General features: G+C 41.1%; 1 protein-coding gene across 2 annotated transcripts; it reads left to right on the plus strand.

Moving 5' to 3' along the window:
- Positions 1–797: 797 nt before the first annotated feature.
- On the plus strand, positions 798–15,538 carry iars2 (isoleucyl-tRNA synthetase 2, mitochondrial). 2 transcript variants are annotated; one of them, XM_079174526.1, is made up of 24 exons: positions 798–1,189; positions 1,576–1,698; positions 1,866–2,019; positions 2,099–2,247; positions 2,436–2,485; positions 2,624–2,730; positions 2,901–2,988; positions 3,950–4,065; positions 4,203–4,372; positions 4,654–4,744; positions 4,862–5,013; positions 5,294–5,454; positions 5,721–5,823; positions 6,516–6,609; positions 9,454–9,534; positions 10,248–10,356; positions 10,957–11,059; positions 11,589–11,711; positions 11,795–11,926; positions 12,140–12,246; positions 12,733–12,878; positions 13,022–13,212; positions 13,698–13,842; positions 14,672–15,538. In XM_079174526.1, the coding sequence occupies exons 1-24, from the start codon at positions 923–925 to the stop codon at positions 14,815–14,817; spliced, it is 3,108 nt and encodes a 1,035-aa protein (XP_079030652.1). In that variant the 5' UTR covers positions 798–922; the 3' UTR covers positions 14,818–15,538. The 2 variants fall into 2 exon arrangements, with proteins under 2 accessions (XP_079030652.1, XP_079030653.1); XM_079174527.1 differs by lacking the exon at positions 9,454–9,534.
- The last annotated feature ends 3,677 nt before the right edge of the window (positions 15,539–19,215 follow it).

The following is a 19,215-nucleotide window of genomic DNA, read 5'->3' on the forward strand; positions in this document are numbered from 1 at the left end:
CACCTTTGTCAAGCGAGAAGTAATTGCATGATAAATATTCCGGTGGAAACCTTCAAAATAAGACAACCAAATCACACTGCCGCTAATAGTTTTTCCACCCATGTGAGTGTGGGCTCTATTGCGCAAGGACCCGGAGATACTATCAACATAAGTACTGACATGACTATCAATGGAAATATTGATATGAAGAACGTGGAGTTCTCCACAGCATTTTCTAAACACACAAGACAGACGTCCAATGATAATATTCATGCACACAAAACGTTCAAAACATATTAGCTCCTTAGATGGTAATATTCTGTTTTACTAATATTCTGTCCACCCCCCACATGGTTGTATGTTCTGAGAGCTGATACTATCAATTATAACTAACATGACCATTAATAGCTATATTAATTATTGTCATTGTTTTAATAATAATTCATATTTGTTACAATATTGTTACATTTCTTGTTGAGAAGTATGGAGTTGAAGAACCATAGTATGATCAGTGAAAACTTATTCTTAAGTCTAAAACTTGAAGCGTATATTAAAGATTATAATTTTCAAAGTAAAACCACTCAACCAGATAACTCTGGTTATATTTACCATAATATCACTTTTGATGTGTATGATCTTACAATTCAATCAAACAGTTCAATCACAATTCATAATATTCAATATTGTTTCCCTCAATGGGTTATACATCTCTTCATTCAGCAACCGCTTGCTTACGTTAGTATAAATGCGACCTCATTTAAATTTTGACCGAACAGAGTTCCCGTAGTTGTCCGTGCTTCAAATTCTTCCGGAAGAAACAAAGTATTGCGCAAAGGGCGGAGTGTAACAACGCGATAACTACACACTTTCACAACTCAGAAACAACCAAACAGTCTTCAGTTTTTTGTGGTTTTGCTTGTCCACAGAGCTACATCGCCTCTCCATGCTGCTGTACCGGGTTTCGGCAGTAAGCCAGACGCTAGCGAGATGGGGACGGAGGTCACAACGGGGAGGCGGCCTCCTCCACCGTGCTCTCTCCTTCAGCTCCAGCCGCTGTCACGGTGTAAGTTCAGGCGAAGCCAGCGCTCACCCCTCAGAGGCAGGCTCTGCTCAGGGACTGTATCGAGGCACAGTGCTCCTTCCCCGGTCTGAGTTCCCAATGAAACTGACTGGACAGAAGCTGCTGGACCGAGAACTCCAGATACAGCAGGTAGGACGAACCATTGAGGCTGACCCTCCACTCAAAAACACGCTAAGTGAATTCCCCCACTGCTCGCGTGAACTGGACACATTGTAGCGCACTACTGTAATTCTTCTACAACTCTTTAGGATTTATTCTTCAGGCCGGCATGCATCTGATGCATCGAGAGGCAATTACCCCCACCCCTTGTAAATCAGACCGGCACTTTTCTGAATTATGCAGACTGAAAATAATCGCCCTCTTGTTGGGTGGGTGTGCAAACTTAGATCTACACAGCTCTGTCTGTCTAACTGTCTATAGTATCTCGATGGTTAAACACTGCTACAGAGAGCTCGATATTAATGATTCATTGTTTTTTGTCACATGAAAAATATGAATTCTCGCCACTTTTGCAGGAGTGTGGGTTTGCAGGTTTGTACTCCTGGCAAAGAGAGAGGAAGGCCAAGAAGGAGTTCTGCCTACATGATGGACCTCCGTATGCCAATGGAGACCCACATGTAGGACATGCGCTCAACAAGGTGATCACATCATGTTTCAGATATTCCCCTCTGTTATGATGCATTCTCACTTTTTGACAGCGGTGGACACCATTTAGTCGTTGTTTTAAAATCTCTAAGCTTTTCCTGGGTGACAATGACACTGCCGAAATAAACAATCAATTCACTCTGTCTTGTTTTTGGTCTAGATCCTGAAAGATATCCGAAACCGTTTTGAGATGCTGAGGGGGCGGCAGGTCCACTACGTCCCGGGTTGGGACTGCCATGGCCTGCCCATCGAGCTGAAGGCTCTGGGGGAGTTGGGGACCAGCGGCCTCAGCCCCCTGCAGATCAGACAGAAAGGTAAAGATGGACGGAAAGCTGGACTAACGTCACCACTGTCAGATCTTTGCAGCTGCTGTAATGTTTTTATCCCGTCCAGCACGGGAGTTTGCAGAGGGAGCCATAGCTCGTCAGAAGGCTGCCTTCCAGCGCTGGGGGTTGATGGCTGACTGGGACCAGTGCTACTACACCTATGATGGGGCCTATGAGGCTGCTCAACTGAAAGTTTTCCAAGAGATGCACAGCAAGGTGGGCAACGATGCGCTATTCAGAAAACACTTTTATGACAATGTGAAAAGGCTCAATAACCTAAATAGTGACATAATAGTTATTGCAATAGGGGATTACTGTACTAAACACATGGATGGGATTACAACTGAATTTTGCCTCTCAGTAGCTTATTAGTCTAATATTTATTTGTTCTTTGTGGTTCTCAGGGGTTCGTCTACCAGGACTACAAGCCAGTCTTCTGGTCCCCTTCATCAAGGTACCTGAGTTAGTTTGCTTATGCAGAGGTTGCTGCATAGAGGCATCAATATTTCTAAGCTTTTCTAGATCAGCACATGATAACTGACTGCCTTGGCTACTGTGGTCTGCTTTGATCCGGACTCTGGGCCCTTTGCAGAACGGCCCTGGCAGAGGCAGAGCTGGAGTATAACCCTGAGCATGTGAGCAGAGCCGTCTATGCCACATTCCCCCTGAGCACACTGCCACCTGAGATAGCCTCAGAGGGTAACACACACACACACACACACACACACAGTTAATTCATTTAAAAAAAAAAAAAAGATTATACTCCTGACCGGGTGTCTCACCGTGTGTGTGTGTGTGTGTGTGTGTGTGTGTGTGTGTGTGTGTGTGTGTGTGTGTGTGTGTGTGTGTGTGTGTGTGTGTGTGTGCAGGATTGCAAAGTGTCTCTGTGTTGGTGTGGACCACCCAGCCCTGGACCATTCCCGCCAACCAGGCCGTCTGCTACATGCCCAATGCCCAGTGAGTAGCAGCACCACAACATGACGGTTATACAGCGGCCGTTTGAGTGCATCTCTGCAGACATGACTCCACTCGCTATTTTATCAGTTGTTGAATAATCTTCTTGTTTTCAAGATTGATTGATTTTAACCATTTAGTCTATAAACATTAGAAATGTTTTGTGACCGACCAACAGTCTAAAACCCAAATATATTCAGTTTATTATCATAAAACACTAAGGAAGCAAGCACATATACACATTACAGAGGCTGCAACACATTTTCTTTTTGCAAAATTTGTTTAAAAATAATCTTAAATAAATGAGCAATCAATTATCTGAATTTGCACATGAATTTCATGTGATATGACTAATTGATTAATTGGCAAAATCATCTCAAGTCCAGGTCTTTTGTCATCTTCAGTCTATTACACTACTGGTATGCCATTTCCTTACAGCAGTCCTTCAGAATTTCTAAATAATAACGTAATCCCTGAGTGGAGAGCAGTCTTCTTGTTTTGTGCCATAAAGCATTTGACAACTTGCTTGATTGCTCTATAGCAGGGGTGTCAAACTCATTTTCACTCTGGGCCACATCAGCATCATAGTTGCCCCCTAAGGGCCAGGAGGAGCGGCTGTTGCCGGACCTTCGTCGACGGGGGGGGGGGGGGGGTTGCTGCTGCTGCTGCTTGCGGGTGACGACGACTGTGGCATCTCCTCCACATCCGCTGGTGGAGCTGTGCACGAGCGGATCGGGGAGGACCTCCGCTGTGCGCGATACAGACGGCAGTGGATAATTGTCATTTGTATCAAGTCTGACTTTTTTTACTGGCGGATTCGCGGGCCACATAAAATGACGTGGCGGGCCTTGAGTTTGACACATGTGCTCTATAGAGTCTGACCAATGCTGGATACTGATATCGATATTTAAGAGTTAAAACGTTCTATTTTCAAACCTTTAAGTACAGTCCCCGTTGTTCACAGGTACTCGGTGGTGAAGAGGGCGGACAACTCTCAGCTGCTGTTGGTGGCCACTGAACGCACAGCCAGCGTGGCAGCACTGCTGGCCACAGAGCTGGAGAGTGTAGGCACCTTCACAGGTAGTACATGCGCACACACACACACACACACACACACACACACACACACACACACACACACACACAGCTGTCTTCCCGGTGTATCTAGTCATTTATAAACATAACCACGCTAATGTCCCCTGTGCCTCTGTTCCAAGGCTCCCAGCTCGAGGGTGGGATCTGCAAACATCCCACAATTCCTGACAAGAAAGTTCCGCTATTGCCGGCCAATCACGTGACTATGGCAAAAGGAACGGGATTGGTCCACATGGCGCCAGCTCACGGCATGGAGGATTACAGTGTGGCTTCTCAGTTTAAACTCTCCGTGGTACGTTCTGTATTTTACAATGTCAACCTTTGGGAAATCAACAAAAGCTTCTACCATGCAAGACAGTGACAGTTTTGATAGTTCATTTTTTCAGTCATTCATCAAAGGAAAACGTGTGTGTGTGTGTGTGTGTGTGTGTGTGTGTGTGTGTGTGTGTGTGTGTGTGTGTGTGTGTGTGTGTGTGTGTGTGTGTGTGTGTGTGTGTGTGTGTGTGTGTGTGTGTGTGTGTGTGTGTGTGTGTGTGTGTGTGTGTGTGTGTGTGTGTGTGTGTGTTTTCAAAGGATTGCATGGTGGACGAGGATGGGAAGTTCACTGAACTGGCCGGCCCTGAGCTACAGAATCTGTCTGTGATGACAGAAGGCACTGACAAAGGTACAGAACAATGAGTGAAAAGGGGATACACTTACTAGGCCCGTGTGAATTTGTGAGGGCATGTGTTGTTTTTCATATCTCTGTCTGTTTGTGGATTGGCCTGGCGGCGTGTGCTAGTGATCTCCATGCTGACGGACAGCGGCGCCCTGGTGAAGGAGGAGCAGTGCGTCCACAGTTACCCGTACGACTGGAGGACGAAGCAGCCCGTCGTCATCAGGCCCAGTAAACAGTGGTTCATCAACACGGCGTCGCTTAAAGACAAGGCCAAAGTAAAGCTGGAAGACATATTTTTACTGTTTGTTGAGCTCCCATTTTATTTGCTAGAAAAGAAATACAGCCTGTTCCTAGTGCAGATAGAGCGATGCATTGTGCTCCTCCAGGAAGGGACTCACTTCTTATTTACGGGTTGTTCCAAAGGAAGTAATGTGTGTGTGTGTGTGTGTGTGTGTGTGTGTGTGTGTGTGTGTGTGTGTGTGTGTGTGTGTGTGTGTGTGTGTGTGTGTGTGTGTGTGTGTGTGTGTGTGTGTGTGTGTGTGTGTGTGTATCCAGGAAGCACTGCAGAAGGTGCGTGTTTTGCCAGAGTCGGCGAGGGGCAGCCTGCTGACCATGCTGGACAGACGGACGTACTGGTGCATCTCCAGACAGCGGAGCTGGGGCGTCCCGATCCCAGTCTTCTACCACAGAGAGACCGGAGAGGCCCTCATCAACAAGTAAGCTGATACGCCACACACATGCAGACAAACTGGCTTGATACACGCTAACGCTACTTGCACACTCGCATTTCTTACTGCAGACACTGTGTGTCACACTCGATTACTTTTGGGTGTTTTCTCTGCTTTTTGTTGTGCTGTAGTTGTCTGATTTTATTATATAGCAGCCCTGAAATGTTTTTGTTTCTGGTTAAATCATGTAAAGCACTTTATAACTCTGTACTATTATTCTTGTTTATTAATGAGCCTTCTTCCCATCTCTGCAGGGACACCGTGTCCCATGTAGCAAAGCTCTTCAAAGAAAAGGGCAGTGACTGTTGGTGGGAGCTTCCTATTGAGACTTTGCTGCCAGAAAATGTGCTCCAGAAGGTGAGTGTAGTGCATGTGTGATGGTGTGTATGTGAGATAATGAGAATAGGTTGGAACCAGCCTCAGTGGTACATCAGGTGATATTGGCCAAGGTAAGGCATATTCCCTCTCTAATATGATGAATATTATAATTATTTATGCTATTGTTGGCAAGAGTAGACACTGATTACTGAGAGCTGTTTGGCACTGATGAATTGTTTTTGGTTTTCTCTCTACTGTCCACCTCTTAATAGAAGGCAAAAATCACAAGTTGGCCAGAGCTCAGAAGGATGCATTAAAAATGTTGTTAAAACACTTAATAAAACATCTGAAAGGCTGTTAAAAGCAATAGTTGTATATTTGGTTTTGATGATTGAGCTGCTCTAATCAACATATTTCATATTAGAGTAACAAAGTCAAACTGCTATCTCCCGAAACTACAGCACTGTGGCATTTTTATTCCCCGTTAGCTCATTGTTTTGGTTAGCACATCAGATTTCTCCACGGTACTACTCCTGCTAGCTATTAGCAGGTGAACAGTAGTGGAACATTTTACAGCTAAAGACAGATCTTTTTCAGTTTGAGTTCCAGTTCTTCTGCCCCCTAGTGGCTTTAAAAAGTGATCAATATAGCTTTGAATATGATTATTAATATTGTCATCCGTTTTCTGTTGGCCAACCAACTAATCACCTTATTGTTGCGTGTCTTTGTAGAGTAAAGCAGGTCCAGTGACTGACTACGTTCGTGGAGAAGACGTCTTAGACATCTGGTTTGACAGCGGAGCTTCATGGGCTGCTGTACTAGAAGGTACTTCTGAAATGTCCTGCTGTGCACATCATACCAAGTAGTAATAGAGTGGAGTTCATTTTCTGGGAGTGAGCATCCGTGAAATACTGTCAATTCTAATGATTCAAGTTTGACATTCTTTTATTTATAATGGTAGATGCTGCTTGAGAAGATGTTGACTGTTGAAAACTGTAAATATATATATATATATATATATATATATATATATATATATATATATATATATATATATAGCTGCTGATTACTTCTTTCTTATCCAATTTTCATAATCTACAAGGAAGTTGATATTGTACAGATGGAATAATGTTGCTCCTTCACTTTTCTTTCTCTCCGATGACAGCAGTTAGTTCTCCTGCTCAACGCCAGCTTTCCAAATGCCTTTAATCAACTCTCCTGTCATTAGTTTTATTGTAGAGAAAGCTACTTACACACTCACATTGTCCACTCATTAAGTCGCTTTGCAAAGTGTATTGTAAGGAAAAGCTGACCACACACAGAGATTACAAGGCAGTGCAGCCTCAGCATACCAGGGTCACCGTGCTATGTGTCTGCAACTCATTAGTAGAACAGTAGAAGGTAAACTGTTATATTGCGGATACACTGTCCAAAATATCCACCTTAACCCAATCTAGCAGAGAATCTTCAAACCATACAAAAGAATGAGCCTTTTACAGCAGAAACTGTCTCAACAAGTTTCTCTGGTAGCCTTGGCTAACCTAGTTATGTCTTTTTTCAAAAGTAGAAAGTGTCACTAATCCATGTAGAACGAAAAGCTTTCCTGTTCACTTCCAGGTGAGTTTTAATTTCTTCACACAAGGTAAACGTGTATGGAGGACGAAAAATGTCTTAAGTATAAATAAATAAATGCATTAATACATGTATAAATAAATACAGGGATAAATGCATAAATAAATGTATAAATACAGAAATTAATAAATAAAAGAATAAATACATGGTGAAATAAATACAGAAATATTTAAATGCTGAAATTAATAAATAAAAGTTGATACCTAAACAGGACATAAATAAATAAATTAGTGCTGGACAAGCTAATGCGTTATTATCGTGTTAACGTATTAATTAATTAACGGCGAGAATTATTTTATCGCACGTTAACGCAGTTTTTAAAAATTATTATTAAGCGGACATTTTTTACACAAGGGCCGACCGGCTGGCGGTGAACAGCTGTTTGTGTGGTGTCTCTTCCTGTTTCCTTCACCTACATTCCCCTGGGTCCTAAGTCCCTCCATGTACAGCTTCTTATCACCCTCTATGTACCAACGTACATTTATAACAAATACCACACATATTACACGTAATCATAACCAAAAAAGCAATGATTTATTTAAATTTTTTTTTTTTAGTTTTTAAAGTGTTTCTGTTTGGAATATGTATAATAAGTATATCATTTAGTTATCGCTACTGAAAATGTAACAAACATAAAAGAAAGAAGAAAAAAACATGACGGAGATAGGTTTGCAGTTTCTCTCGCTCTATTAAACACATGAAGATAAAGTTGTGAACACCGGCTGAATATCTATTGTCAGAATCATTATATCTGTATTTTAACTGCTACTGTGTGAAGGGAATACTGCTGTTAAAAAGAACCTTATTTGTTTAAAGTGTTTGCAAACCAAATGTTATTGCAATTTTGTTCATATATCAGTACTTTTAAAATAAAAGTGGGCAATACACTACTTTTGAATTCATTATTGAATTTTGAGCATAACAAAAAAAATCATGCCATTAAACATTTTAATCGTTGCCCAGCACTAAAATAAATCTATTTCTATCTTCGTTGCCCTTATTTATGTTTTCTGTGTCCATATGTTAATGAGGTAGGCGATCCGAACCACATTCTTAAGCAGGATTGGTCAAGTAGGGGAGCAAGACAGAAGCAACTGATTCCTAGCAAATCATCCCTGTAGACGACGTCAAAAAAAACTAGTTAGCAGCACTAATGGCTTCCACAGTCTGCAGCTGGGACTGCTGTGGGAGGCTACTGTGACCGCCTTTGAGTGCTTTGAGACAGCGGAGGGGCTCACGGCAGCACCCGCTGCTCGTTGAAGACAGTAACTGCAGAACGTTATGTGCTTTCACATCAGAGTCTCCAAAACACCAGAAAAGTCTTCAATAACACCAGAAAGCTGGTGTTATTGCACTACTGTGCAAGGCAGCAGTAGTAGACCAGAAGCCATCCCACTCCTGTGACCAATCCTGCTTTAGACAGAGGTTAGGACCTCCCACCTCATTAGCATACAGACACATAAATAAATGAATAAATGTAGGTGAACAGAAATGTACAACATTTATTTAAGCATTTATTAATGCATTTATTAATTTATACTTAAGTCATATTCTGTCCTCCATAAACATGAGCTACATACAGTGTATATTGTATGTTAGCAAGTTATGTAAAACTCACCAGGGAGGAAACGGGAATGCTTTTAGTCCTATTTGGAACAGCCTCTTGTGGCTGAAATGAGTATTACAACAACAAATAGTTTTTCACCTGCCAAAACATAAAGTTGTTATAATGGGTAAAAAAGGGAACTCCTGAGATTCTCCTGGCAAAGCCTTTTTTTTTCACCTGCTCTTAACTATTCAGATCATACTTAGAAAATAGATCATCACAATATTCTTTTCTTGTAGCTTTCCTCTCAGGGCTTCTGTACATGGATAGCAACTAATTATATCTTCCAACTTGCTTACCATAACGCATAATACCGAAAATTAATTAGACGATGTCTTTTGTTTGCTCGCAAATCAGAATCCAAGACCAGCTGGCTTTTTAAGGGGTAGCTGTTGAATGTTGCTGTTTGGTTTTGTGTTGTCGTTTTCTAGAGGAGATGGAGGGAGACACTGAGGAGCCTGAGTCACGTCTCAGCTGGCTCCCCGCACCCCTCCGCAAACCTCTGGTCACAGGTTGTCTGATCCTCCGCCTACCGGCCAACACAGCTGCCTCTGTCTTCCAATGCGTCTTTGTTTCTCTATGCTGTCCGTCTGCTTTAAATGTCCTCCAATGGCAGATCGCTCCCCCTCCCTCTGCCTCTGAACAACGCAGCACCTCTGTTGTGCCCAAATACTGAAGATCATTCAAGTGTTTATGAATACCAAAACGTGGAAGCATTTTCTTCTCCTCTCTTTCACTCTGTGGCAGTTTGTTTCTTTTTCCAGGAACGGCCCAAACTCTTCTTTTTGTGTGTCTTGTCTGTCGGATTGATACAGGATGGAGATGGACGAGGCTGAAAGTTCTCTGTGCCATGGCTGCAACACCTGCCTGTCGGATAGCTGTCTAAATTAAATCTGTAACCACCTTGAGTTCAAATTAAATAAACAAGGCATGCTTATTGAGTCTTTAGCAATGGTCACCTTGAGTGCACACACACTGAATCGTTGGAGTCCCACACTAACACTGGCTGGTCCCTCTTGTCTTTTCTAGATGTTTCTCTCCTCTGGGACAGTCTTCCTGTGCACTAACCATTTTGGTTATCGTGTGTGTGTGTGTGTGTGTGTGTGTGTGTGTGTGTGTGTGTGTCTCTGACTGACTGACTGACTGACTGACTGACTGACTGACTGACTGACTGACTGTAGAATTTAACTGATTTACACCTCTTTCTCTGCAACCCGCCCTGCAGAGTCAGACTCCAGGGCGGATGCATATGTGGAAGGGAAGGACCAGATCGGAGGCTGGTTTCAGTCCTCGCTGCTCACCAGCGTAGCCGTCAGGAACAAGGCCCCTTACAAGTGAGTGCCCTGTTTTGCAATCTAGTGGATACACATTTTTCTAACATGAATACATGGAGTTTAAATGGAAAAAAAACATCTGGTAGACATTGCTTTCACAACCCTACAATAAGGTTGTGATTGGTTCATTGGTGTAACTGATAGTGACTCGTCACCGTTTCTTTTCTAAAATAGTCTACCCTCGTCTCCTAGATGCCCACCTCTTTCAAATCCCACCCCTTCACTGTGTAGTGTAGGCCTTCCGGTGAATATTTGAAGTCTCAAGCCCATGCTCCTATAATTCCAATTACATCATCAAACTTTAGAAATCTCCTTAAGAGCCACAGAAGCCATTACACAACCACTCTCACAGGTGAATGAACCCGAACTTCATGTGTAAAACTAGTGGCGTTCTTCTTTTAAGCAACAGTTGATGACACAAATAATAAACACAAATATCAATTTGTGTTTACAAAAGTATGCTGTACCACAAAAAGTAGTTAAGAACAACATTTTGAGGCCAAAATATATATATGTTTTTAATTCCAAATTGTCAATAACACATAATTTGTAATACATACAATATCCTAATTTTGCTGATATGAGACTGGTTTTGTGCAGATCTCTGGTGGTCCATGGCTTCGCTGTCAGTGAAACAGGAGAGAAGATGTCCAAGTCTGTGGGCAACGTTGTGGATCCAGATGTAGTTATTAATGGAGGGAAGGTACGGTCAGAGGAGAGAAACTGTTATATACATGCTGTTTGGATTTGTTCATATAAAGAAAAGAACGTCTTTTTGCAATCATAAAATTTTCTCTTTGTGGTGTGTAGCTACGCGGATAGTTCTGCTTTTAATTGCCACGGTTTTGATATATCCGCTGTTGAGACCTTAACCACAGCCTAATAATCTGAGTTTAATCGATTTCATCCATTGGAACTGTTTAGCAATTCAGATGGTATCTCAAAACCATGACAGATAAAACTAAACTGTTATCTGCAATGCAATATACCTCAAGGAGTAAGTGGTATGTTTTAGTGCTTGGGGTGATCAGTTACTTTTATCAGGGGTCACTAACTGATTCACAAAAGATAAAATGATGTTTGTATTGATGGTGCATCTGTGCTCTATTTGCTCATGAAGCATTCAGCCAATGCAGTTTGCAATTACTTTTACTTTTACTACAGTTAATTCATTTCAATCCAAAAGCCACATTACTGACACACTTTTTTCTCACATGTCCCGCCCTCTCCAGGACCCGGGTATGCCAGCCTACGGGGCGGATGTGCTGCGTTGGTGGGTGGCGGAGTCAAACATCTTCTCTGAGGTTCAGATTGGACCCACTGCTCTCAACTCAGCCAGAGACAGCATCGGCAAGGTACCAGTGCAGGGAGGACATGGTGCAAGTGACTGCTTATTTTCCAGTTATTTTTCACATCTGATCCCCGTTTCTTCTGTCAGCTGAGGAATACTCTGAAGTTCCTGCTCGGCAACCTGCAGGGCTTCGACCCACGTGTGCAGGCTGTGGACCCCAAAGAGATGCACTACATCGATCAGTACATGCTACACCTGCTCCGCGAGTACAGCATCAAGGTGTGTTTAGGTGCACAACGTGTTCATCTCAGGCCACATGGTATGAGCCACTGACGTGTGTGTGTGTGTGTGTGTGTGTGTGTGTGTGTGTGTGTGTGTGTGTGTGTGTGTGTGTGTGTGTGTGTGTGTGTGTGTGTGTGTGTGTGTGTGTGTGTGTGTGTGTGTGTGTGTGTGTGTGTGTGTGTGTGTGTGTGTGTGTGTGTGTGTGTGTAGGTGACAGACGCCTACAGTGAGTTTGATGCCAGCAGGGCCATCCGTGTCCTCCAAGCCTTCATCACCAGAGAGCTCTCCAGCTTCTATTTCAGCATCATCAAAGACCGGTAAAGGCTGAAAACATGAGAACTACCAGTGGTTTAGCTGTGCTGGTATTCTTCTGATCGCTTTACTTTGCTTTAACACTTGTGCCTCATGAGAGACATTTGGGGCTTTCTTAATTTTTCTACCATTTTGGCCGTGTTAATGCGTATGGCATACATTTTGGAAAGGGTATGATTTTTATTTTTTGGAAGTTGAACTTCAGCTCCTATAATAAGTCTATAATAAACTGTGTAGCCAAAATACATACCCTCAGACCCTTAAGGACAAAAATTGTCCACATTTAAATCCCACAACTATTACAGTATAAAATCAAGTCAGTGAAAGTGGAAAATATTATTACTATCATTTTTGATGCACACATTTTTGTCTTCTATGGTATCAGAGCAACTGTTTTTTTAAAGTGAGGCCCAAGGGTTAAGTATCTGTAAAACTCTCGTATCTCTTCCCCTTTCCTCGTCTGTTCCCTTAATTCTGCCTCTTTAAATCAGGCTGTACTGTGATCCAGAGGACTCGTTGGGCAGAAGATCATGTCAGACCGTTTTAGAGGAAATTCTAGATGGAGTGACCAGATCTATAGCTCCCATCCTGCCACATCTAGCTGAAGAGGTCTATCTACACGCACCAGGACATGACGGTACGTGTCAGTTGGTTCGTGTTGTGAGGCTGTTGTGTCGTTACAACATATGACCCCGCATTTGTTTTCAACCACACCGTCTCTATACATTTTGTGTTCTCTTGCTAGCAAAGAGTATTCATGAACCGTAAATGCTTCTGCAGAAAGGGAGACATTATTTCAGAGCGGCTGGATCAAAAGCAGTTCGGTGTGGCGGCGACCAGGATTGGAGGAGGCAGTGGAGGGGGCCTGTGCCATCAGGGACTCCTTCCTGTCTTCCATTCCGGGCAAAAATGCTGCTCAGTACGACCTCACCATTGCCATTGAACCCGGTTTGCTGTTTGAGCTCATGGAGGTAAATCAAATGTTGTGAGCAAGCCACTATACAGAGTGAGAGTCCACAAAAGACACCGAGAAGGACTTCACATGTTCAAATGCTGAGGCAATGGGCCAAGATTTAATGTATCGTGGTTGTTTCCAGTTGTTCTTTTTTTTTTTTAAGTAAAATGTTTCTGCAAGACTTGAGAACATCCACACATCATGTGTCATCACTTCCAGGCTGCTAGAATCATGCACACATATAATAATAACAAATATAATGTATGGTAAAATATTATATGAAATGTTTTAACTAAATGGGTTGCAAGTCATCTGTAATATACATAACATGCAACATATAATGTAACACATGTTTACAATACTATCGATCCGTAATAATTAGATAAGAACAAAATATAAAATATGCTACACACATGTTTGAAATCCCAATGCTTTTATTGATATATTATCAGTCTATATAAAGGGACATGAACCAATAACCTTCCTCCTCTCCTCTCCCAGTCTCTCCAAGAGGAAACCACCTCCACCTCCTCCCAGCTGGCTGAGCTGATGACAGTCGCGCGGGTCAACCTGACCAGCGTGCTGCCCCGCGACCTTCCCCCAGACGCCCTGCTGAGCCACGGCTCCTTCCTCATCAACCTGGAGGGTGAGGAACGTCCACACTGAGCTAGTCGGTACAACGTTGCAGAGATAAATCAGCCAGGATTGGGGAAATAGTAGAGTTTTTGCATCATGTCTTAATGGACCTTTTTTCACAGCAGACATTTGCACCCGGCCAACACTGATGTAATAACATCTCCAGAGCGGGATACCTCAGGAACGTTCCTTCAAATTTGGCTCAAACGTCCACCTGGACTCAACGATGAAGTGATTAGAATTTGGAGGTCAGAGGTCACTCTGACCTCACAAAACAAATTTTGGGCCAGAACTGAAGAATGTATATGCTAATTATGCTAATTTCACACAAATGTCTAATAGGATAAAAAATGATTAAGCGATGACATTTTTGGATGGAAACTGATACTTGACTGGTACAACCACGAGGTGATCATTTTAGTTCCCATTGTTTCAAACAGCTTCTTATTATATTAAAATTGTGTTATCATATCGTATATATTTTACCTCGCAGAATATCCTCTTTTGCTACTGCTATAACCAGATCACCAATCAGCATCATATCATCAACATTTCATAAAACGTCACATTAAATTGCCAACTCATTGTTCTCATGACGTTGCTTGTAATAGACAACTCCTGAATATTCTGACTGATAAAAGCCAGTGTTACCTGAGCCATGTGATAAGCAGCTCCATGATAGCGGTTATCCAGCGAGCTCAGTGAAGCCAAAGAGAGCCGGACTTAGTTGGACTTAGTACAAGTTAAAATGTCTGCAGTGAAAAAGGTCGACACAGTTGTGGACAAAATGTGAATAGGATGACTTCCAACATGCTCAGTACGTGTGTCTGTTCGGTCAGGTGGTGTCATACGAGAGGACAGCGCCTACAGCATAGCAGCAGTGCCCACCTCTGCCGCCAGGTGCCCGCGGTGCCGGCGCTACACCGCAGACTCGGCGGACTGCCTGTGCCCGCGCTGCCAGACCATCGTTTCACCGGCTCACTGACAAAACGTCCTGTCACCGTGACGACCAGTGAACATCGCCTCGGCTGTTTCCTTCCCATGCTTCGGGTGAAGTTCCTCTTGAGGGCTGAATAGAGACCGGCTTTTAGAATCCCTGTCGCCATCAGCTGAGAGGTGTAAAACGGACTCCCAGTTACTACTGTGTTCTTCCATTTTGGCCGCTGCCAGTCAACAGAGCCTGCAGCTTACAGGGCTGTCCTAATAGCAGATAACAAAACGTACTGTCTAAACGGGCTTCAGGCCCAACTGTTTTATGCACTTACAAAACCAACAAGGCTGAATGTCCGTGAAGCGGCTTTTTTCTGAGCACCAGAAACTTTTTTTTCAATTAGATGAAGATCTCTGAACTTTCCAGAAAGGCTCCTGTATCGTTGCTGTGGAGCGCTTTTCTGACTGATAACTGCACCAAACAATATAGCATGAGTAAGCTTGCTTACTGTATGTTTCATTGGGAATACTTGTATTTTCTTAGAGGGGATGCCATTCGCGTGGCTTATCAGTTTTTTTTAAGTGTGTAAATACAGGGGAAAGGAATGCATTCCTCTGAGTGTCACTATGTGACAGCAGTAGAGAATGTACAGTATATTGGGTTTGGGTAAACGCTTCCCTTTTTATAATATATCCTGTTCCTTGTAAACGTTCCCATAAAGTTGAAGGTATATGGAAAGAAATGTCTCTAAATTATAAATAAATGGATTATGACATTTTCTGACTTTTAATACTATAACAAAATATTACAACATACTACACCGTGACCTTTTTATGACATGCTATGAATTGTTTATGAGACACTGACAATGTTGTGCCATGGCACATGGCAAAAACATTTTTCTATACTATATTTGTTTTACATACTATACTATGACTTTTGACATTCTTTATGCCATACTATATTAGGAAATTCTATGACAAATATGATTTATGACATTCAAGATATTTTTTCCTCATACTCATGACTTTTATTATGTTTTGTTTTACATACTATATCATCTTTTATTTTCATCATGCTAAACTATGACTAAAATTCACGTATTCTATGACTTTTCTTAATGATTAATAAATACTTTGACTTTTTCAACATAATATACTATGACTTTGTATGCCAGTATACTATTAATTTCATAAATATTTGACATACTATTTTATGCTTTTTTTTCAATGTACTATACTATGACTCTTAATGATATTTGATTCTTTATGACTTTTTTTTTTGTTTTTACAGACTTTACTATGACTTTTTCATGATTTAGTTTACATCTTATACTTTGACTACTTTTCAACATACTATACTATGACTTTTTTATGACATTTTTTAAAAGACGTCTTTTTGGACAAACTATACTATGACTTGTTTTCAATATACTATACTATGACTTTTCTTCGACATACAATACAAGGATTTTTTAAGCTATCCTATGCAATGGCATTTACATACTTTATTATGGCCTATTTTACTGCCATACTAGACTATAACAAGATACATTTTTCAACATGCAATAATATGGCTTTGTTTGAAAATACTATGACTTTTTGAATATACAACTCTTTTGACATACTATAATAGGACTTTTTATTGTGTTTTTCGGACGTATGACTTTTACTTTTTACTTTCACTACTTTTCAACATGCAATTATATTCTAGATTTTACAGGGAGCCAGTGCAGAGAAGCTAGTACAGCAGTAATATGATCTCTTTTCTTCGTTTTAGTTAGTACACGTGCTGCAGCATTCTGAATCAGCTGGAGAGATTTAAGAGACTTATTAGAGCAGCCTGATAATAAGGAATTACAGTAATCTAGTCTAGAGGTAACAAATGCATGAACCCATTTCTCTGCATCGCTTTGAGACAGGCTGTGCCTGATTTTTGAAATAGTACGTAGGTGAAAAAAGGCAGTCCTTGAAATTTGTTTTATCTGAGAGTTAAAAGACAAATCCTGATCAAAGGTAGCTCAGAGATTCTTTACGGTGCTGCTGGATGCCATCGCAATGCCATCTAGAGAAACTATATCATTAGATAACTGATGTCGGAGGTGTTCTGGGCCTAGTAGAATAACTTCAGTTTTGTCTGAGTTTAACATCAGGAAGTTGCAGGTCATCCAGGTTTTTATGTCCTTAAGACATGCTTGCAGTTTAGTGAGCTGGTTGGTTTCATCTGGTTTGATCGATTGATATAATTGAGTATCATCTGCATAACAATGAAAGTTTATAGTGTTTTCTGATAATATTGCCTAAAGGAAGCATATATAAGGTGAACAAGACTGGTCCAAGCACAGAACCTTGTGGAACTCCATGACTTGGTCTTCATCGAGGCTTCATCGTTTACATACAAACTGAGATCGATCCGATAAATAGGACTTAAACCAGTTCAGTGCGGTTCCTTTGATGCCAATATACTGTTCTAGTCTGCAACAGGATGTGATGGTCAATGGTGTCGAACGCAGCACTAAGGTCTAACAAGACAAGAACAGAGATGAGTCCTTTGATGCAATTAGAAGGTCATTAGTTATTTTTACCAGAGCTGTCTCTGTGCTATGATGCTTTCTAAATCCTGACTGAAAATCCTCAAATAAACTATTGTTACGCAGAAAGTCACACAACTGATTCACAGCTGCTTTCTCAAGGATCTTAGAGAGGAAGGGAAGGTTAGAGATCGGTCTATAGTTAGCAACACCTCTGGATCGAGAGTGGGCTTCTTAAGAAGAGGTTTAATTACAGCTACTCTGAAGGACTGTGGTACATGGCCTGTTAGTAAAGACAGGTTGATCATATCTAGTAAAGACCTGCTAACTAACGGTAGCACTTCTTTAAGCAGTCTAGTCGGTATAGGGTCTAAGAGACAGGAAGAAGGTTTAGACGTAGAAATTGTTGAAGTCAATTTGTCAAGGTCGATGGGAGTAAAGCCATCTAAATATTTATCAGGGTTTACAGCTGTTTCCAAGGTTACTCTATTTGAGGATAGAGCGGTACTAGTCGAGGGCTGTAGATTATTAATGTTCTCTCTAATAGTTATAATCTTATCATTAAAGAAGTTCATGAAGTCATTACTACTGAGGTCTGTCAGCCTGGCTACAGTGCTGAAGAGAAACCTGGGGTTATTCTTATTTTTCTCTATTAATGATGAGTAATAGGCCGCTCTGGCATTACGGAGGGCCTTCTTATATATCTTAAGACTGTCTCGTCAGACTAACCAAGATTCTTCCAAGTTAGTGGAACGTCATGTTCTTTCAAGTTTTCGCGATGTTTGCTTTAATTTGCGGGTTTGAGGGTTATACCATGGAGCAAACCTCCTTTGTTTTACTAACTTCCTTTTTAGAGGAGTAATAGAGTCTAGTGTCCTTCTCAGTGAGCCTGTAGCACTATCGACAAGATCATCAACCTGGGTCGGACTAAAGTTATCACAGGAGTCATCTGTTATATTGAGGCATGGTGTTGAGTTAAATAAAGACGGAATCGCTTCTTTAAACTGAGCTACGGCACCATCAGATAGACATCTAGTGTAGAAACGTTTGCCTAATGGCGTACACTCCGTTAGTAGGAATTCAAAAGTTATTAGATAATGGTCCGATAAAAGAGGGTTCTGTGGAAAGACTATTAAATCTTCTATTTTAATGTCATAAGTCAGAACCAGGTCGAGGGTTAAAACAGTGAGTGGGTTTCTGTTCACTCTGACAGAAGCCAAGCAAATCTAATGAGATAAACGCAGAACTAAGGCTGTTATTCTCGACATCCACATGAATATTAAAGTCACCTACAATAATTACTTTATCTGTTTTAAAGACTAGATTTGATAAGAACTCTGAAAATTTCGATAGGAATTCAGAATACGGACCTATACACTATAACAAATAGTCAAAATACCATACTCTGCCTATTTTGACATACTGTACTATTACATTTTTGGACATACTATACTATGACATTTTTATCATTTCTTTTGACATACAATGGAATTTGTATGACTTTTTGCAACATACTATACCATGCCTTTTTAACAAGCATAGCTTTCTTCAACATACAATACAATAAATGATTTTACTTACTATAGTTCAACTTTTTTTATGACTTTTTTCGACATTCCTTTCTTTGACTTTTTAGGACATGCAATATTATGACTCTTTCAACATACAATATATATTACGACTTTTTTTAAAAACATTTTTGAAGATTTTTCCGACAAGCTATGCTATTTTTTCCACGACATACTATACCCTTACTTATTTTATGACATACTGTACTTTGAATATTTTTATAATGTATTTTCGACATACCATAAGACCTTTTTTTCAACATATACTTTTAGTCTTTAACAAATTATTTTTCAACTTAATAACATTTTATCAACATACTTTCAATATGCTATTCTTTTTACGACATACAATAC

Source organism: Pholis gunnellus (assembly GCF_910591455.1).
Source record: "Pholis gunnellus genome assembly, chromosome: 15".
Classification (NCBI taxonomy): domain Eukaryota; kingdom Metazoa; phylum Chordata; class Actinopteri; order Perciformes; family Pholidae; genus Pholis; species Pholis gunnellus.

What these genes read in the sequence shown, in the direction of transcription:
- iars2 (XM_079174526.1), top strand. Translation starts at nt 923, where the DNA reads ATGCTGCTGTACCGGGTTTCGGCAGTAAGCCAGACGCTAGCGAGATGG. An exon ending in CAGAAAATGTGCTCCAGAAG is followed by an intron (nt 5,824 to 6,515) that starts GTGAGTGTAGTG and finishes GTGTCTTTGTAG; the next exon opens with AGTAAAGCAGGTCCAGTGAC. An exon ending in TGCTGTTTGAGCTCATGGAG is followed by an intron (nt 13,213 to 13,697) that starts GTAAATCAAATG and finishes CTCCTCTCCCAG; the next exon opens with TCTCTCCAAGAGGAAACCAC.